Source organism: Bidens hawaiensis, unplaced genomic scaffold (genome assembly GCF_021521415.1).
Source record: "Bidens hawaiensis isolate Kalapana, Puna unplaced genomic scaffold, B.hawaiensis_p1.1 tig00022282_1, whole genome shotgun sequence".
NCBI classification, from domain to species: Eukaryota; Viridiplantae; Streptophyta; class Magnoliopsida; order Asterales; family Asteraceae; genus Bidens; species Bidens hawaiensis.
In genome coordinates this window covers 112451-130093 of record NW_027493454.1, presented here as the reverse complement: position 1 = coordinate 130093, position 17643 = coordinate 112451, and the positions used below count along the sequence as shown (strand labels likewise).

Genomic DNA, 17643 nt, shown 5'->3' with positions numbered 1-17643 from the left:
AAAAATAAAAAAAGAATACAAACAAAATATTAATTTTATAATAACTATAATGTAGAAACAAAACAAGTAACATAAATGAATTAAATAAGTAGAAGGAAAAAAATATACGTTACAAAGAAAGAAATATGATGTTGCAAATGTAGAAGGTGGTGTGATGGTATGGAATTCGTGTTTCAAAGTCACTGTATATATATAGGTAGGTAATAAGAACAATTTTTTTGGATAGTTAAAATAAAAAAGGTATGTGTTCCTAAATTATATTGACAATATCCGTTTATAATCTATAGGGTTGGTATAGTTGGTTAGTTAAATATAAAAGGAATTGCAATAATTTTGATTTGTCAATTGGCTTGAAATACAGAAGAAAATTAGGAAAGAAGTTGAGATATGATAAATTATGAAATGGTTTGAATGGTTATAATTGATTTCATATTGATTTGATTTATTTAAGATATAATGAATATAATTAATAAAAAAACCGGTTGAAAGTGGATCATCAATTATCTTGACGGTTTGAATTGTTTCAACTCATTTCATATTAATTTTAACAATTCGTTACGAAAGGTTTTTTAATTTTTCAAATTGATTTGGTTTCATATATATCTACCATATAAAAGTTGTAAATATCCCTTAAAAATCGAAAACGATAACTTAAGAGAAGGTGTAACAGAAAATTATATACCACGTATTTTAGAGTCGGAAGCATTATGCATGGTTTATATAAATAAAGCAAACCGGTTGCGATGGCGGGACAGATTAAACTAAACTGTAATAATGTTATTGTTGGAAATACTAGAATATAAAAAGTTATAAATATTTCTGAAAATAAAAAAAAAATCATGATGAAAAACTGGATGTGGTATTGCAAAATTTAGGAGACAGGTTGAAATATGGTCAATTATCTCCACGGTTTGAATTGTTTCAATTTAAGTAAAGTGATTTGATATTTTTAATATATAATAAATATAATTAATAATTTTAATAGGTTGTAAGTAATATTGATCTGATTTATTTAATAAATTAAACGGTGAATTTTTTTTTAAAGCTTTGTTTACCTTTATGCTACCATTTAATTTATCATAACTATTTGGTTGAATTTGCATTGCAGTTTGTGTTAGAGGAGTTAATGAGTCGATCTTAAATTTGTTGTGCTATGCAATGATCATTTGAAGTATGCTTCGTTACGTTCTAAACCTGATTTTAGGTACTTTAAAGGTTATCTCTTTTTCAATTTATGTAATAATCATGAAATAAACTCTCATTCACTGTATTTAATGTATCAACGTGTTGGGTAAAAGACTAGGAAACCACTGATAGTAATTGCAAATGCAGTGAAGGCAGTGTCACAAGAGGACATTTACTTCATAAATTTATATATATGCGTGTTTAATTAACTATTGTTATGTTTTCACACGGGTTGCACACGGACCAATAGCCTAGTAAAAAATAAATAAAGCAAATTACAGATGTCTAATAAATAAAGCAAACCGGTTGCGATGACAGGGACAGATCAAAACTAACTTGTAATAATGAACTGGTGCAAACCAATGGTTTGTGTAACATCCTCGTTTTCAAGGATTATTTAAATAAATAATATAAGTTCATTTTGAACATGGGTCATGTTGCGTAAATTAGGATAGTTAAATAATAAGAAAGGGTAATGTTATTATGGTTAGTGGATTTGAACACCATTATGGGCCTAAAAGCTTTTGGGTTTTGCCTATTTAAACCCCTAAACCCTAATTTCAGTGTTTATCCTTATCATTCCATCATCATCACCTATACACACACAAACAAACACCCTGTACCGAACATTCCAAATCCAAGTTCACTCCAACCTAGGTCTAGCTCAATCAAATCCAAGAGGTAAATATTATATTCATTTCGTTCATTTACTCGTTAAGATTATTAACATGAAACCGAGTCGAACCGACATAAACGAACTAAGATAACGAGTTTCAATCAAATAATGATAACAGGAAAGTGTTTTAAGTAAATAATTAATACAAATAACAAATTGGTGCATACGAGGTCTTCAACGAGACCTGAATCTCGACGGATCGGCCATAGCTGGAACCCAAACCAGATCTGCGAGCTTGAGGCTCGAGCCACCGGACCTGAGATGTTCTTTATTCCTCACGAGAGTGGCCAACAACGTAACATGTGACCCGTATCTTAGTTTCCGGTAAGGCGCATCTCCGGTGAAGTGCACGGAACCCGAGATACGACCCGCTTGAACCAGATGCGAACCCTTAAGAAATCAAACCCAAACCAATCCCTATCCTACGAACGTCTCAAGTTACTGACGAGACTAGAATCAAAAAGAAGACACAAGCTCCGTGCAAATCCCCCCTTTCATGCAAACTGCATCAATTCGCATCTCGTGCGACACCGTCCAATCGCATCTCGTGCGAGTTCCCGTGCCAACTGTCCCTATGAGAACCAAAGTCCAAATCGCATCCCGTGCGAAGTCTTTATGCGAAATTCTTGGATTCGCAGCCGTTGTGTGTGGCCGGAAAAGTGAAGAGGCGGCAATGGGTAAGTAAGAAAGGAGAAGAAGTAGAGTGGCAGTGGTGGTATAGCCATGAACAAGATGAGGGAACCCGAACCCGAACCCGACCCTAATCTGGGCCGCCGGAAATCAAGAGAGAGGGAGGGGGGAGGGGGGGCGGCGGCTATGGTGTGGTAAAGGAAGAAGGGGTTGGGTGGGTTGGGTTGGGGTTATATATATATATATAGGGTTAATAATAATAATAATAATGTAAGAATAATAATAAAACTTTAATAAATATATAAATTGGATAAGTTATTATTAAATATGATTATAGGGGTGAGAACCCGTAAACGGAACCTGAACCCGAGACCCAACTCGTTTAGAACCCGCAACCCGCCTTATGTCAAACTGATGCTTTATGGGACCCGTTTGGAAACACCTAAACGTAAGAGTCCGTTGTAAATAGAGAAATTAAAAGGAGTGTACGAACGAAGAATAACTTATGAAAATAAATAATTATATAATAATAATAATAAGAACGAATAGTAATGAAATAATATAATAGTAAAGTGAATACGATAATAATAAATGTCGTTAAGAATGTAAACTAATAAAGATGGTTCATTAATAAGATAATGCCAAGTATGCTAAATTAATATGAGCGGATAAAGAAGGTTACATGTCGGTTCGGTTAACTTGAAAGTTAAACCCCGTTAACTTTAGAAATGAATAATAAGGAATTATAGAGGATTAATACTTGTACGTTATTAACAGTTAGTCGAGCTCAGTTGAAGAAGACATTACAAATAACCCCGAGCGGAACCGACTACAGGTGAGTTCTAGCCCCCTTTTTACTGTAAACGTTTTTGGGGCTGTATGCATACTCGTATGTGAAAGAATAAATATATGTAATTTTAGTTAATGACATATATCTTGTAAGAACGTGTCTATATATTAATTTATTAATATATATTTGAATGTTTGATTGATAGCTGATAGAATACAAAGAGTTAGCAAACAAACCCCTACTAATGCTTGCGTAGAATGTTATGGGAATATAAACGAGTATGAATGTATGTATAGAAAAAAGTGTATCCATGCATGTGTAAAGCCTTCGGGCCTCATGCATGCACAATAAGTTGGGATGGTAAATCCCTCTAACTTTATATGGCTCGATTATGAGCAAGGATAGGAGGCTCGGTTATGAGCAAAGAAGGCTCGGTTATGAGTAGGAGTAGGAGGCTCAGTTACGAGTAAGCATAAGAATATAATTATGAAATGATTGATAGACAGACATAGAGAAAGTAAATAAAGAATTGTGAAGGTTATGCTATATATATATAAATGTATGAAAGATGTGATTTGTTTATAAACCGTATGTCGTGAAAAGTAAAGAAACGTTAGAACTCACTCAGTGTATAGCTGACTTTTAGTATTCATGCAGGCATTGTGATGATGTGGCAAGCTTGAGGCATGTACGAGGCTATTCATATTGAAGATTAGAGAGAGAAAGGAGTTGTTTTATAAATGTTTTAAGTTTTCGCTGCAAATTGATTATGCTTCCGCGGTATCAAACTGAGTTTATGAGTAAATCCAACATCCAACTTAGGGCACCGGGATCAGGGCCTTACAGTTTGATTGTAAAACGTCATCCAACCTAAGGGTAAGGTACCAGCTTTCCACATTGGCTTCTTTGTCCCCTGCAATATTATCGAAAAAACGGAATATTTATAACAATAGCTAAAAAGAAACTTGTTGCGATGAAAAAGTGGATTAAAACTAACTTGGAATAATGAACTGGTTGCGATGAAAGCTCACGAATATTAATTCAGAAACACATAAATTAGGCAACATTGCACTGCTGCAAATAAGTTACACAATATTGAACTGGTCCAAACCAATGGTTCAATTGTAAAACATCATCCAACCTAAGGGTAAGGTAGCGGCTTTCCACATTAGCTTCTTTTTCCCCTGAAATATTTATCGAAAAAACAGAATACTTATAACAATAGCTAAAAAGAAACCGGTTGCAATGAAAAAGCGGATTAAAAGCAACCTGTAATAACGAACTGGTTGCAATGAAAGCTCACGAATAATAATTCAAAAACACATAAATTAGTGGAAAAACGGAATATTTATAACAATATGAAAATAGAGGGATAATATAATCAATGATATTTAACTCGGCCAATCAAAATTGATTCTAAAAGTTGAAAAACATATCATGAACAAAGTATATATCATTGATGTATACCGATTATTAATTGATTAAAAAGATGCAGAGAAGCACATTTTCTTAAAATTAGGGTTTATAAAAGTGATGAAATTTAACAATTAAGATGTATAAACGACTAATTGATACAAACTAAGATGATATGGATATAATCCATCAACAAAATCAAAACCTATTACTACCATAAAACATAAATCTAGGCTTGAAATAATATCGATCGGTAATCATTATAAGAGAAATAATAGACTAACCTTTTTGATTATGATTCTTGATTAACAATCAGAGAATAACCGAAGAAAATTATGAGGAACAAAAGCCAGGCGATGAGATTGGTGGAATGTAAGATGTTGAATTAGGGTATGTTGCTTTTGTTAACTGATGGCACATCTTTGTATTTTACATCCTTTTTGAATTATTTAATTGTGAAGAAATTATTAGAATGATTAATATATGGAAGTAATATGGATGGACTAATCATAAGAAGCTATGCGTCCAAAAACTCAATTTCTTTAATAGTATACTTAGATTAGAGTATATTATTAGGGGTGTTTGGGATTGCTTATTTTCGCCAACTTATAATTTATTAATTTTTTGAAAAGTAATAAGGTGTTTGGGATTGCTTATATTGTGAGAAGAAAAGTTCCATAAGTTACACTTTTGTAACTTATTAACTTAATGAAAAGTGATAAGAATGTAAAATAAGAAATCCCAAACACCCCCTTAATTACTACTTCCTAGTAACTCATTATTTCGCCCACAATGGGATATGCTCATTGCCCAGGATGCAACTTGGCTCTTTCTAATATTTGTTATTTTTGAACTCGAGCTCATTTTAGCTTTTTTAGCTTGTGACTTGTGAGTGGTTTGTCAACCTTTTACAAAGCTATGATGTGGCAGCTCGATTATGAATGAAATTTTCATAGAAATATTATTTTTGAGTAAAAATTTCCATGAATTATATAAAAAGATAAAAATAGATGATAAATGTTTGTGGCATCGTTGACCGACAAACCCTACAAAACTTGTATGTGAACTAGAATTCGTTGATACTAATAATCCAGTTTAAGACTATCACACAATTTGGGAAATGCCCAACAGGCTCGGCCAAGTAACAACAAATGGACTCAGTCCTGTTAACCTGCGCACCCATTCCAATCATGGTCGTCTTCAAGAAAGCAAAAAAAGTTTTGAGCCGAATGTAAAAAAAATTTTGGGCCTTAAGTAAAAGGAGTATTTTGTTGGATTTAAACAAGTTAATTTTTATATGGGCTTGGTTATAATTTGGATTGTGTAAAAAACTTTTGTATAAAACAAGAATTAAACATGTCTCAAATGAGGCTGGAACCCACAGCCTCTTGGTTGTGAGTAATACCCATTTGCCACTAGACCAAGCTAATGGTTATGTAATTGTATTTAAATATTAAATATACATATTGTTTTTAATAAAAATACATATATATTTTCTCAAAAAAAATCAGGCCTAATGGGGTGTCGGGCTTGTAGCCGTCGACCACCCTGCCACCCCAAGGGCCGGCCCTTGTTCCAATAGTTTAATTGTGTAGAATATAAATGAAAAACTATGTATTTACCCAATTAATTATAAACACCATACAATTAAATTAAATATATCACAAAGAGTAATATTATATCAGTTATAACTTTATGCCCTCCTCTTTTTATTTTTATAAAATCTTTGACAAAATTAAACTGAACAAAGTAAGACTAACCTTATTAATATTGTTATTGTCAATAATAATTTTCAAAAAGTCCAATCCATTTATAAAGTTATTATTTAATACTCATGCTCAATAGATCATCCCTGCAAGAATCTACCAACATCAATCCATATGTTTTCAATTCCAATGTTGATATAGGAGAATCATATATTATAGAGGGGAGGTAGCAAAACTACCTATGGATCCCTTATCCAACCCGCGGATTGTTAAAAGCCATCCGTCACCCACGGATCCATTGCCCAACCCGCGGATCGCCAAAAGACATTCGCGCGTGGAACAGGTGGACTGGTAAAGCCATCCACAATCCAAGACACGCTTTGTGGATCTCCATCATAACCCGCGGACGGCCATGCGAGCATCTGCGGAAGGGATCCACAAACAACTCAAGGGACTCATCACACGTATGATCCCCACGTGATATGGAGGAGCAGTTGTAACAAACTACTTCTAGAAGATTCCCTCAAAACCTCCTGATAGCGACATCGGCCAATGGAAAGAGGACACCTGGACACGTAATGGCCATCCCACAACGTGCACAGATAATGGCTATACCATAAACGGTTGCAGGCTGTCACATCCAATAAAGGCTCGACACGTGTCCATTCAGGCAGAGAGGGAATAACTTGATAGTGACAACTCCACCAATCACCTTCCCTCCACCTTCGGCTATAAATATGAAGATCATCTCTTCAAGGTATTCATTCACATTCTCAAGCCTTACGCAATATACTGGTATTCGTATTATTTCCGATTAAGATACAGTACTGATTCTCACGCCGGAGGGTGGTTACGAAAAGACCCCCCACTCTGTCCTTCCCGTAACGAGACTCCAACGGTGTTCTGTTTTATAGGCATTAGCTTTGATCTGTTCTCATAACACTTCAGAATACTCACATCTGGGGAAATACCCGATCGGACTATCCAGTTTGATCTAGTGTTTCTTCGTATATGTTGCAGATATATATTTTAATTTGGCCAACCATAGGAATTTCTATATAATTAGAAGCCTAAATCAAAATCAATCTCAGAAGCCCACTTAACTAATACGTCACATGAAGAACCACAAGGTGTTTATCGATTCAATACTGTACGTAGTAGCAACCAAGAATGATCACGGCTTATTCATTCGTGTAAGATTGCTTTGATTTCAATTCTCAAAATAAAATAGCCTTGAATCTTATCCAGAAGACCTCTGATCCTCTTCGTTCATGTTCCTGCATGCATGACTGGTTAATCATCCTTTATCTTGTTTATCACATAATTTCTTAGCCCACTTGACCCACAACGGCCCTGAGAATCCTCATACCTAGTTCCATTTCAACAAGGTAAATCCAAACACCTAAACTTATTTCTATAGTGAGATAATAGATTTCTTTTCTTCAAGATTTTTCCCTAAAACCTTTGCCTTACTGCAGTGTCCATGTGGACTCTCTTCCGCTCGTGTGTATACTATATTCAGCCATAACTTAAGGTACGAAAAACCAACCCGAAAAATTAATTTTTCAATTTTATACACTAATTAGGATGACCCATAACCTAGAACCACTAAACTTTAACCAAACCATATTGACATTTCTTTCTGGGCTCGTATCAACACTTGACATAAGTCATGAATAGCCCGTTAAAACCGTTGAGAATGGGTAAAAGCAACATCAGTAAACTTGTTATTTAGAAATCAGACTTTAACAAACTAAAATGACTTTTCATAAACATATATACAGGTCTTATTCTTATAATATATCAAAAGGTATATTTTAACTCCATACATCAATTTAAAACCGAACCTTACCTTTAGATACCTGAAACAGTGATATTTTTGTATTAAAGATGATTTTGGTGAAATAAACTAACCAAAAAGGTTTTCATATATGAAAATATGATAAATTATTAAATTTAAATAGTATATAAGTTATAAAAGTTACGCTATACGAATCTAATGATAAAAGGACTATAAGTCTTGGTTCCATTTCAAAGCCGAATGATAATGCATTAAAACCCGAAACCAACCCTAATCACATCATTTTCGGTTCCATATTTTTATATAATTTACTTTGCTGTAAATAACCAAAATATAAGTTTATATGTCATCTACGTAACTATTTAGTATTCATAAAAAAATTTTCTCAATAACATTGTACTTAAAATGCACTAAATTGCAAAATTAGGTAAAGCCGACACCTAGAACTTAAGAATATTAAATCACACATTTTTACTTATTACATAACATATAAAAATTGATTGGTGGAGAAAATAATGAAAAGTATATTTATATATTATTGAAAAGAAATTATTACATTTTAATCGGTTACTACACGGCTAAAAAGCAAAACCGGTTATTTCAACACTTTTTACCTGAACCTCATCTTTTTCTATCAACATTTAGCGAGGATCATGTTAAAAATACTTTTTTAAGGATTGAAATCGCGGTTTACGTGTTAGATACACAACTATGCGTATTTCATATGCGAATTTTACGGAAATAGACAATAGCGAGACATATTTTTTAAAATAAATATTTATAATATTTATAACTAAAATATAGATCATATGAATATGAGGATAGGTGTCTTCATAATAAATAAGTTACTAGGAATTTAATTTGCTTATTTAGATTAACAATATGACATAATTTCGTAAACTAAGGACTGATATTGTAAAAAATAAAAGAACTAAACTACTTCTTTTCGGGACTAATCCAATCTCAATTTATACTCACACGAGGCATTTGATACCAAACCTTATTTTACTCTAAACCATATTTTGTTTTAACTTCACAAAACAAATCCCACGATTTCAAATAAAGGAAACGTTCTTGCAATTAATTTGAGTCAAAATTTGCAACAATAATCTCAAATATCATAAGAAAATTCATAAATTGAACAAGTATGGTCGTCCCTTGTTAAGATGACGTAGCATACAAGGCCTTTTCTTGGAGTTATTTGGAGATAGAAATTCAGGTACATATTCTCAAGATATGGGAATTTAGGGATGCCTGCTCTTGGAGTTGGTCGTCCCCTGTTAAGATGACGTAGCATACAAGGCATCCCTAAATACAAATTCATGTACATATTCTCAAGATATGGAAATTTAGAGAATTAGACGTTAACTTATTTGAAGATAGAAGATCATTTTAGATGGTAATTGAATTTCTAGCTTTGTAGTTGTATTAGACATTTGATTGTAACTTTGACCTAGTGTCTTAACATAATTTTTTTTACCTTATTTCCGTTGCGTTTAGGTTGGTATTCAATCGTCACGTTCAACCCCCTAGTCAGGGTGTGACAATATATGCATAGAATCAAAATATGGAAAATCTGTCGAATGGATTTGATATATCCAAACCTCGCTACTGCCAACACCGGACCCCCCCTCCCCCTTGTGCGAGTTTACATTTAGTGCTTAAAGCTCGCAAAAGGGGGTTACAAGTTACCTACTTTTATAAACAATCAAACAAACCACCTACAAACATAAAGGATTCCCCTAAACTAGAGGTGCGCAAATCGGGTTTTTGAAAAACCTAGGTTTGGGTATGGAACCGGGTTCGGGTATGACTGGGTATTGAAAAATCAGATATTGGTAATACTTGGGTCTGGTTCGGGTCTGGGTATTGTCTCTAAAAGCCATACCCTATGCATCGGGTTCGGGTCGGGTATAGAACCGGGTATTCTAAAACCAGGTATTTGAATACCCTATTTTCAGGTATTGAGAAAACCCTATTTTTGGGATTTTGGGGGGGTTTTTTCGGGTATAGATTGGATTTTTTTAAAGGGGTTACAATTTTTAGTGGTATATTTGGGTATTTGTTAGGTATTTTTCGGGTAATTTCGGGTATAGATCGGGTATTTGAAAAACCTGGTTTCGGGTATTTGAAAAACCCGGTTTCGGGTATGGAACCGGTTCCGGGTTTCGGGTATTACCGGGTATAAATTGGGCCCGGTTCCGAGTACGGGTTTTGGTACTAAAATGCATACCCTATTCGTACCTTACGGGTAGGGTCGGGTACGGGTTCGGGTATTAAAAAACCGGTTCCGGGTATTTTTTTCGGTTCCGGTTCCGGGTTTGGGTTTTTTGTGCACCTCTGTGTGCATGCTTCACCTTTTATAGGTGAAGCCATGCCATGCTCCCATCTATTATACTAGCCAGTGTTTAAAAACTCTCTAGTCGATCCCTAGGCAGCTGTCCCGGCCTCCTTGTAGGGAGTACTCGGGGAGAACTCGGCTTGTACTCAGACAAGATAAATATAACATAAAATAATTATTGGATATTGACGTGTGTGAATATATATATATATATATAAATTTGGATAAAAGTTTCACACAAATCGGGTTTTAAAAATAGGTTTTCACCTACAACTAAACCACACACGAAAGGCAAGTGTACCTATTGTTTGTAATAAAGTGTCGGCAAGAACCGAGTGTCAATCCATGGATACGGTAATTTTCTAGTACTAAATCTTTGTAAATGACTAGCCGAACAAAGAAATCTTAATTTGAGTTTTTAACTAACTAAACTAGCATACAATGAAAACAAAGCAAGTAAAAATACAAGAAACAATCAATCCAACAAGACTACCTAGACACGCATCCACTCTACTAATGTGATAAAATAGTAATGATATGGTAAACATCATGAATCTAAACATAAATACTAGATTACAATCAAGCAACCTAATACTAACAAATAATCATCATGACGGGCTTTCAATCAAGAATTAAACATAGACTAACTTGTTTGTCAAAACAACAAAGTCTCATAATCAAAGGAAAGCTAGCATGAACAACATTCTAACCACCTAAGATTACACTAAATTAGCTAAACTCATGAATTAAACATCAACTTATGAAACTTTAACTAGCAAGTCATCACCAAGTCAAGAATCATAACAACACTCATCAATTTTCCAATATCAAGTGTAGGGTTTCATGCTCATCAATAATATTATAACCAAACTAATCTTTACTAGTCATTCCTAACTTAGCAACGTAAACAAAGAAAACATGAACATTCAAAGTTTACAAACAAACATCTAGAACATAGTTTTCCAACATGAATGCCTAAACATTTGTAAGACTAACAAGGTATGCAATTCTAACAAGCATGAACACCATCAATATCAACTCATAACTTCAACATTTCCTTGAAAGAAAACCAAATTACCATAACCATACATAGATAAAAATCACAATAGTAAAAGCTTCAACAATGTCTAGATAGTAAAGGTCTTAGCCCATAAGGCATAATACAACTACAATCAATCTAAAAATAAGCTTACAAAACATGCTCTTAAAAATAGAAATGCAAACCAAAATCAAGAAAGGATTGAAGGATGGAATGATGAATCTTATGTTGGTGGAAGCCTCCAAGAATCCCCTAAAATTGCTGCACTTGATTGAGAGAAAATCCCCAAGACTCCACACACAAGAATGAGGATAATGGATGTGTATATATGCTGTCTGGACGTCTGGCATGGGCACTTGCACGGGCTTGCACGACCGTGCCTATTTGTGGAAAGTCAACCATTGGCTTTAATCTGACCAAAAAGTCAGATTTCTCTGTTCTGGCACGGTCATCGGCACGGGCCCGCACGGCCGTGCAGGTCATGCACGGGCATCCGCACGACCATGCACGGTCGTGCACTTTTGAATTCTTGCGGCACTGGCTCCGGCACTGGCAAGCATGGTCGTGCGGGGTCGGCACTGGCTCCGGCATTGGCAAGCATGGTCGTGCAGGTCTGGCACTGGCAAGTGCACTGGCAAGCATGGTCGTGCAGGTCTGGCAGAATGCTAATTTTGTCCCCGAAATGCCCCCTTTTCATGTTTTCTTGGTCGGGCGGGCCCCCGGACCTGCAAATTCACAAATAACTCAAATAAGTACCTAAAATAATGAATTTACATGAAGTTCGGGATAAATATGAAGGTAATTTGATGCAATAAGATGTACACTTTGTGTTACATCAGATATTATATATATGTTAAGACAAGCGTAATTCACATCAAAATAAACATAATTTATATGAAAAAAAACTTAATTCAAAATATTCATGTTTTGTTGGTATTTTTAACTTTTTACTAAAAATAAATAGTGGCTGAGTTGATCTTGGAGGCCGAGTAATCCCGGGTACTCCGAATTTTGACGGAGTTGGACCTTGGCAAGTAATGGTGGCTGAGTTGGGAAAAAGGCGGCAAGGTTGATGTCCGAGAACCTTGGAATCGCCATGGCCTTGTAATCCGACTTTTACAACACTGATGTCAGCCCAAAGGGCTCTAAAATACAAGGTCTCGGGCTCAAACAAACATAAATGAAACCGAAAGCTAATAAATTACATCGTGAGCGGTATGAATTAATACAAAAGACTACAGCACAAAATAGGGCCCAACATATATTCTCCGATCTCTAGTTTCGCGATATTGTTAAGTTGTTTACGTGGTACTTGTTGAAGCTCTATATAAATTTATTTATTTTTTTGTCAAAAACATTATTAGTTTTTACTTTTATTTGCCTTGTTGGTGGTTGTAAAGGTACACAAGCTGCTATCGTTTTAGGCTGAGAATATTTGGGAGATCACTGCGCATGTAAAGTTTTTTTTTTTTTTTTTTTTATTTCTGACTTGAATCATTAGTATTTCTTTGGGTGTAAGTGTCGGTTTATAATTTGTTTAAGAAAACGTGTTTTAAATGGACAACGGATTCTAGTCTTTGTTATGAAGGTGTTGAATTTTCAACCAGTTTGGTTAGCAAAAGTACTCAATAAATATACACAGATACTGCCATATTATTTAAATTTAAAATAATATTCATTACTTATCATGCATTAATCCAACCATCAAATTCATTCATCCATCCATGGTTTAGGGATGGTGCATTACACTGTGAAATTCAATCTTTAAATAATAAAGCGTTCCTAGATTCAACTTATTTTTAAATTCAAATTTTAAAGGTACGTAAGCTTCAGATCAAAGGGGGCAGCTAGTGTTGCCACACAAAGATATTTATTTTAAAAGAATCCAATTTCATCGGCCATCGCTCTTCTTGTGTGGTAAGCATAGAACTATATGTTCATCATCGAGTTGAGTGAAGAAATCTTTTGTGATTGTTGTGCAATCACGGCAGCAGTTGAGGGGCTTTGCTCCAACACAACTTGGTATCCGTCGCCCCAATTATCCATTCCTTCAGCCATGACTTGCCAAAACGTTGTGCCCGAACAAGACCCGTCGTTTCTTGCACTTTCGTAAGCCATGTTGAATATGTTTTGAAAGTAATCGTCCCTTGCTTTGACGGTGTAGCCTGATGACCATGAGGACTTACCAAATTCCGCAATGAGTAATGGTTTTCGCAGGAGGACTTTACTATCCTCAATATGGGCTTTAATCCATTTTTCTACAAACTCGGCTTGAGCTTCAGCGCTTCCTCCTGAAACCCTGTAAATCAGAATACGTGTATGTCAATCAATCAAATAAAATGACATAAAAACGCTATAACTATAGCCAGGGGTTGGAGTTGGCTGGTGGTGTACGTTTCAGATTATATACATGACAAAATGAACAAACTTGTGTTTGAGTTAGATGGCGGTAAGGAACAGATGGTACCATTGATCCGGATAGAGATGGATGGTAGCGAAATCTACGTCATTGATCTTGTTGTTTGAAATAAAGTCAGTCCCAACTTCATAGCCTGGATTGATTTGTTTCCTATCAGGCATCGACTCTCCATAAAACCCTTCAAGCCCAATTTCAAGAAGATGATTCCTGTCAATGGATTTGACTTCAGCTGCCATTTCTACGGTCCATTCCTACAAGAAGAAGAGCGATCGAGGTGTTATCTATATATATATATGTGTATGTGTGTGTGTGTTAGCGGTTAGCTAGCTGGAGAACAAGCTAGCATATATGAACCTGAAGCGTCTTTCCTGACAGATCAGACTGGCAACGGGGCTCATTCATCAGCTCCCATGCGAAGATGGTGGGATCGTCCTTATAGGCAACACCGGTGATTGAGTTGAGTCTCGTAAGAATGCTCTGTAAGTAAGTTGCACATATTAAACATGCTCAAGAATAGCAACAACATACAACCAATTATGGATGCTGTAGAAAATATATAATTAATGTGACTGAAGACCAACATGCAGATCATATATATTTATATATATACCTTCACATGATTCTTATAATATCCTTTAACGACAGCGTTAGAAAAGAATTCGTCGTCGCTATTAACGTACTGCCCTCCATGATCCCTGGCCCATTGAACGTATTGTTTTTTACCTCCAAAATCGTCCCAGTTATTGACCAAGCTTAGAATTAAGCGAAGGTTATGTTTTTTGGCTTCTGATATCACAAAATCCAGTCCCTGTAAAGACAATGAAGCCAGGATTAGATGTTTGATATCCTAGCTACTCCTGGGAGTATATCTATTTGTTTGATATCTGATTATAGTTGAGTTTAAATAAAATCAATGACAAGCACATATAAAAAAACTGAAAGAAATGAAATTGATATCCATCAGATTATTGGAGAACCTTAAACATGTCCTCATTGTAAACACCGGGAGAGGTTTGTAGGGGTTTGCTGCCACCATCACTAAAAGCCCAGGTCCTAACGATGTTCATTCCAACTTTTGAAGCTTCTTGAAAAGCATCTGAGACCTTGGTTTTCGTGGATGGATCAGCAGCCATACACATTAGCCAGTAGGCGTTAAACCCGTTAAAATACATCGGCTTTCCATTAACCTCGAAACGATGTTTCCTTGTCTCTGCAAAACTGCCATTAACGGAATGATCTCCATTGGGTGATGACATGGTTGATTAGATTTCAGTAGAAGTTGATATACGAAATGAGTATGAGCAATGGATGGAATGCAGAGTGTGTGTTCCGGTGTCCTAACTCCCTCTGTATTTATACTACGGATCAGTAACTAACTGGAAACGAGACCTCTTCATCTTGCTTGTGTAACTCAAGAACGCCCATGCATGGCTCCATACGGTTGGTTGCATGAACAGCTTTAACTCCAAACATAAAGTAGTTGCATAAGGCGTCATCACAATTCAGTTGGTGTCATCTGCGAAACACAAAGCGTTTGGTAGTCGTTTGCTTGTGTGCAATTCGTTCGTTTGAAGCTTCTGTTTCTGGTCAATATATATTATTTCTCTATGTGCGTGGATCATGTAAGTAACATCTGGTGAGGTGACGCATGTTGCATGAGCTTCAGTTTGCATGTGATGTCACTTTCTGTTTCATCTTAGAAGCATATAACATCAAGTGGATCGATATATATATAGCAAATTGCATATGACTAGCTGATGACTTTTTTACCTTGCCTGATTTGTGGCCGGATTAACATCACGCAAGACAAACACGACCGTTGTACTCTTTAATGATTAGAAAACTCATTCCACGGTTGCGATTCTAGCTAGTTATAGGAATTTTGTATCAGGTGCTTGTACATATTGTTGGAAAATATGGTGAATGGATATTTGGTGGTTTTATTATATGTGACTCTTTAAGCAGTAGAATTGAATTATGTCTTTTAACCAAGGTGAATGACACATAGAGAAACCATTAGATATTAAAACAATGGATATTTGCATTTTATTTAACTTCGGATTATTATTGGCATATATTGAAACTTGTGTACTTTATTTGAATTTTGAAATAAATAAATTAATTAGATATTGTCATATTTTATTTGGCATGATCATAGTACCTTGTGAGCTGTGAACCACGGTTCGCGCCCCAGCATTTCCGTCATAGGTTGGGGTGTGACAGTTGGGCTGATATAATACATCAAGAAATGGCCCGACAAGAATGTTCACTATTGAGCTGTTTGTTTTATTTCAGTTTTGGGCCAGAATGATGGATCAGCCTTATATTTTAATTAGGCCTGCTCACACAAATTTGATTCAACTACAAGAAATAATGAGCCGAGTCACATGTTTGTAAGATGTTTTTGGGCCGAGAAATAATTATATGTTCTGATTGACCAAACTTAAGAAAGTCAAAATTGGTCGGGTTTTCGTCATTATTTAACCGTGTTCAAAGCTTGTTATTTTTATATTATTTTCAAGGTGTTCGAGAAGTTGGATCCGTGTGGTGAACTTTGAACAAATTGGATACGGATTTGGATTTAAAGAAAAAATAATAAGTTTTGTCATTTGATCATTGAATCCGGTAATTCGAAATCGATTTGTGGATATTCGAGCTCTTCCCAACCTATATTGCTTAATACCTAAGAGAATGGATAAAGAAGCGAGAACTCCTCCATGAATGAAATTAGGTGGGTCATACCTTGAGGGGGTGAATTGAAACGAAGAGGCTTCGGTTTATCGGGTGATTTGTGAAGATGCGAGACACGGGTTGTCAAACTTTTGATATCACTGGCCGAGGGGGTGATTGTAAGGCCAATAATTTGTGACTTGCTATATAAATACGGCGAAACTCATAATATATTTATGGTCAGGCTAATAATTAAAGTGGGCGTGAATTCCGGATCCGAGATGGGAGCTTCGGTGCAGGCGTTTAGATTTAACGGGAAAAATGCTTCTAAAATATTGTTGTTTTTGCTATAAATATGTCACATGTTGTCTTTGTTTGTGTGTGTTTTTATGGTGTTTTCACCCACCCTAGGGGAGCTCACCTTGGGTGGCGTCGGTTCGTTTATTATATTAATATTTTTACCGATTACGAGATCATTCGTTATCTATATTATCATTGTATTATTCATTCGATCGTATGATTTCACCACACCCGTCTCGGTCGTTTATAAGGAACAAATCCGTTCGTTTGTCGGATCCGGTTCCAGGACCTAAACTTTCTTTTCAGTTAAGTAATTGCTACGGTACTCGACACGATTTGCTAAAGTAACTCGTCTCGATTTGCTACAGTACTCGACTAGATTTGCTAAACTAACTCGATTCGATTTTCTACAGTAACTTGACTCGATTTGCTACAGTACTCCACTCGATTTGCTACAGTAACTCGTCTCGATTTGCTACAGTGATTTTTTTAGGATAGCACCTAAACTACCAATAAAGTCAAAAAGATTGTAGTCTAACAACCACTAAATCGGCCTAGATCTAAGCTTTTCAACCAAATCTGAACCAGACAAAAAAACTCAAAAACACAAAAAACACATATTTGATTATTTTCGTGTAGATCAAAGGTGTAAGGTAGTCCAAAAATAGTTGAT

General features: G+C 35.5%; 1 protein-coding gene across 1 annotated transcript; it reads right to left on the bottom strand.

Moving 5' to 3' along the window:
* Window positions 1–13209: 13209 nt before the first annotated feature.
* LOC143565077 (putative mannan endo-1,4-beta-mannosidase 9) lies at window positions 13210–15464 on the bottom strand. The gene is made up of 5 exons (XM_077052166.1): window positions 14978–15464; window positions 14611–14808; window positions 14355–14477; window positions 14049–14251; window positions 13210–13880 (listed from the first exon to the last, which is right to left on the bottom strand). Exons 1-5 carry the CDS (start codon window positions 15254–15256, stop codon window positions 13511–13513), a joined length of 1173 nt encoding a protein of 390 aa, XP_076908281.1. The 5' UTR covers window positions 15257–15464; the 3' UTR covers window positions 13210–13510.
* Window positions 15465–17643: the final 2179 nt, after the last annotated feature.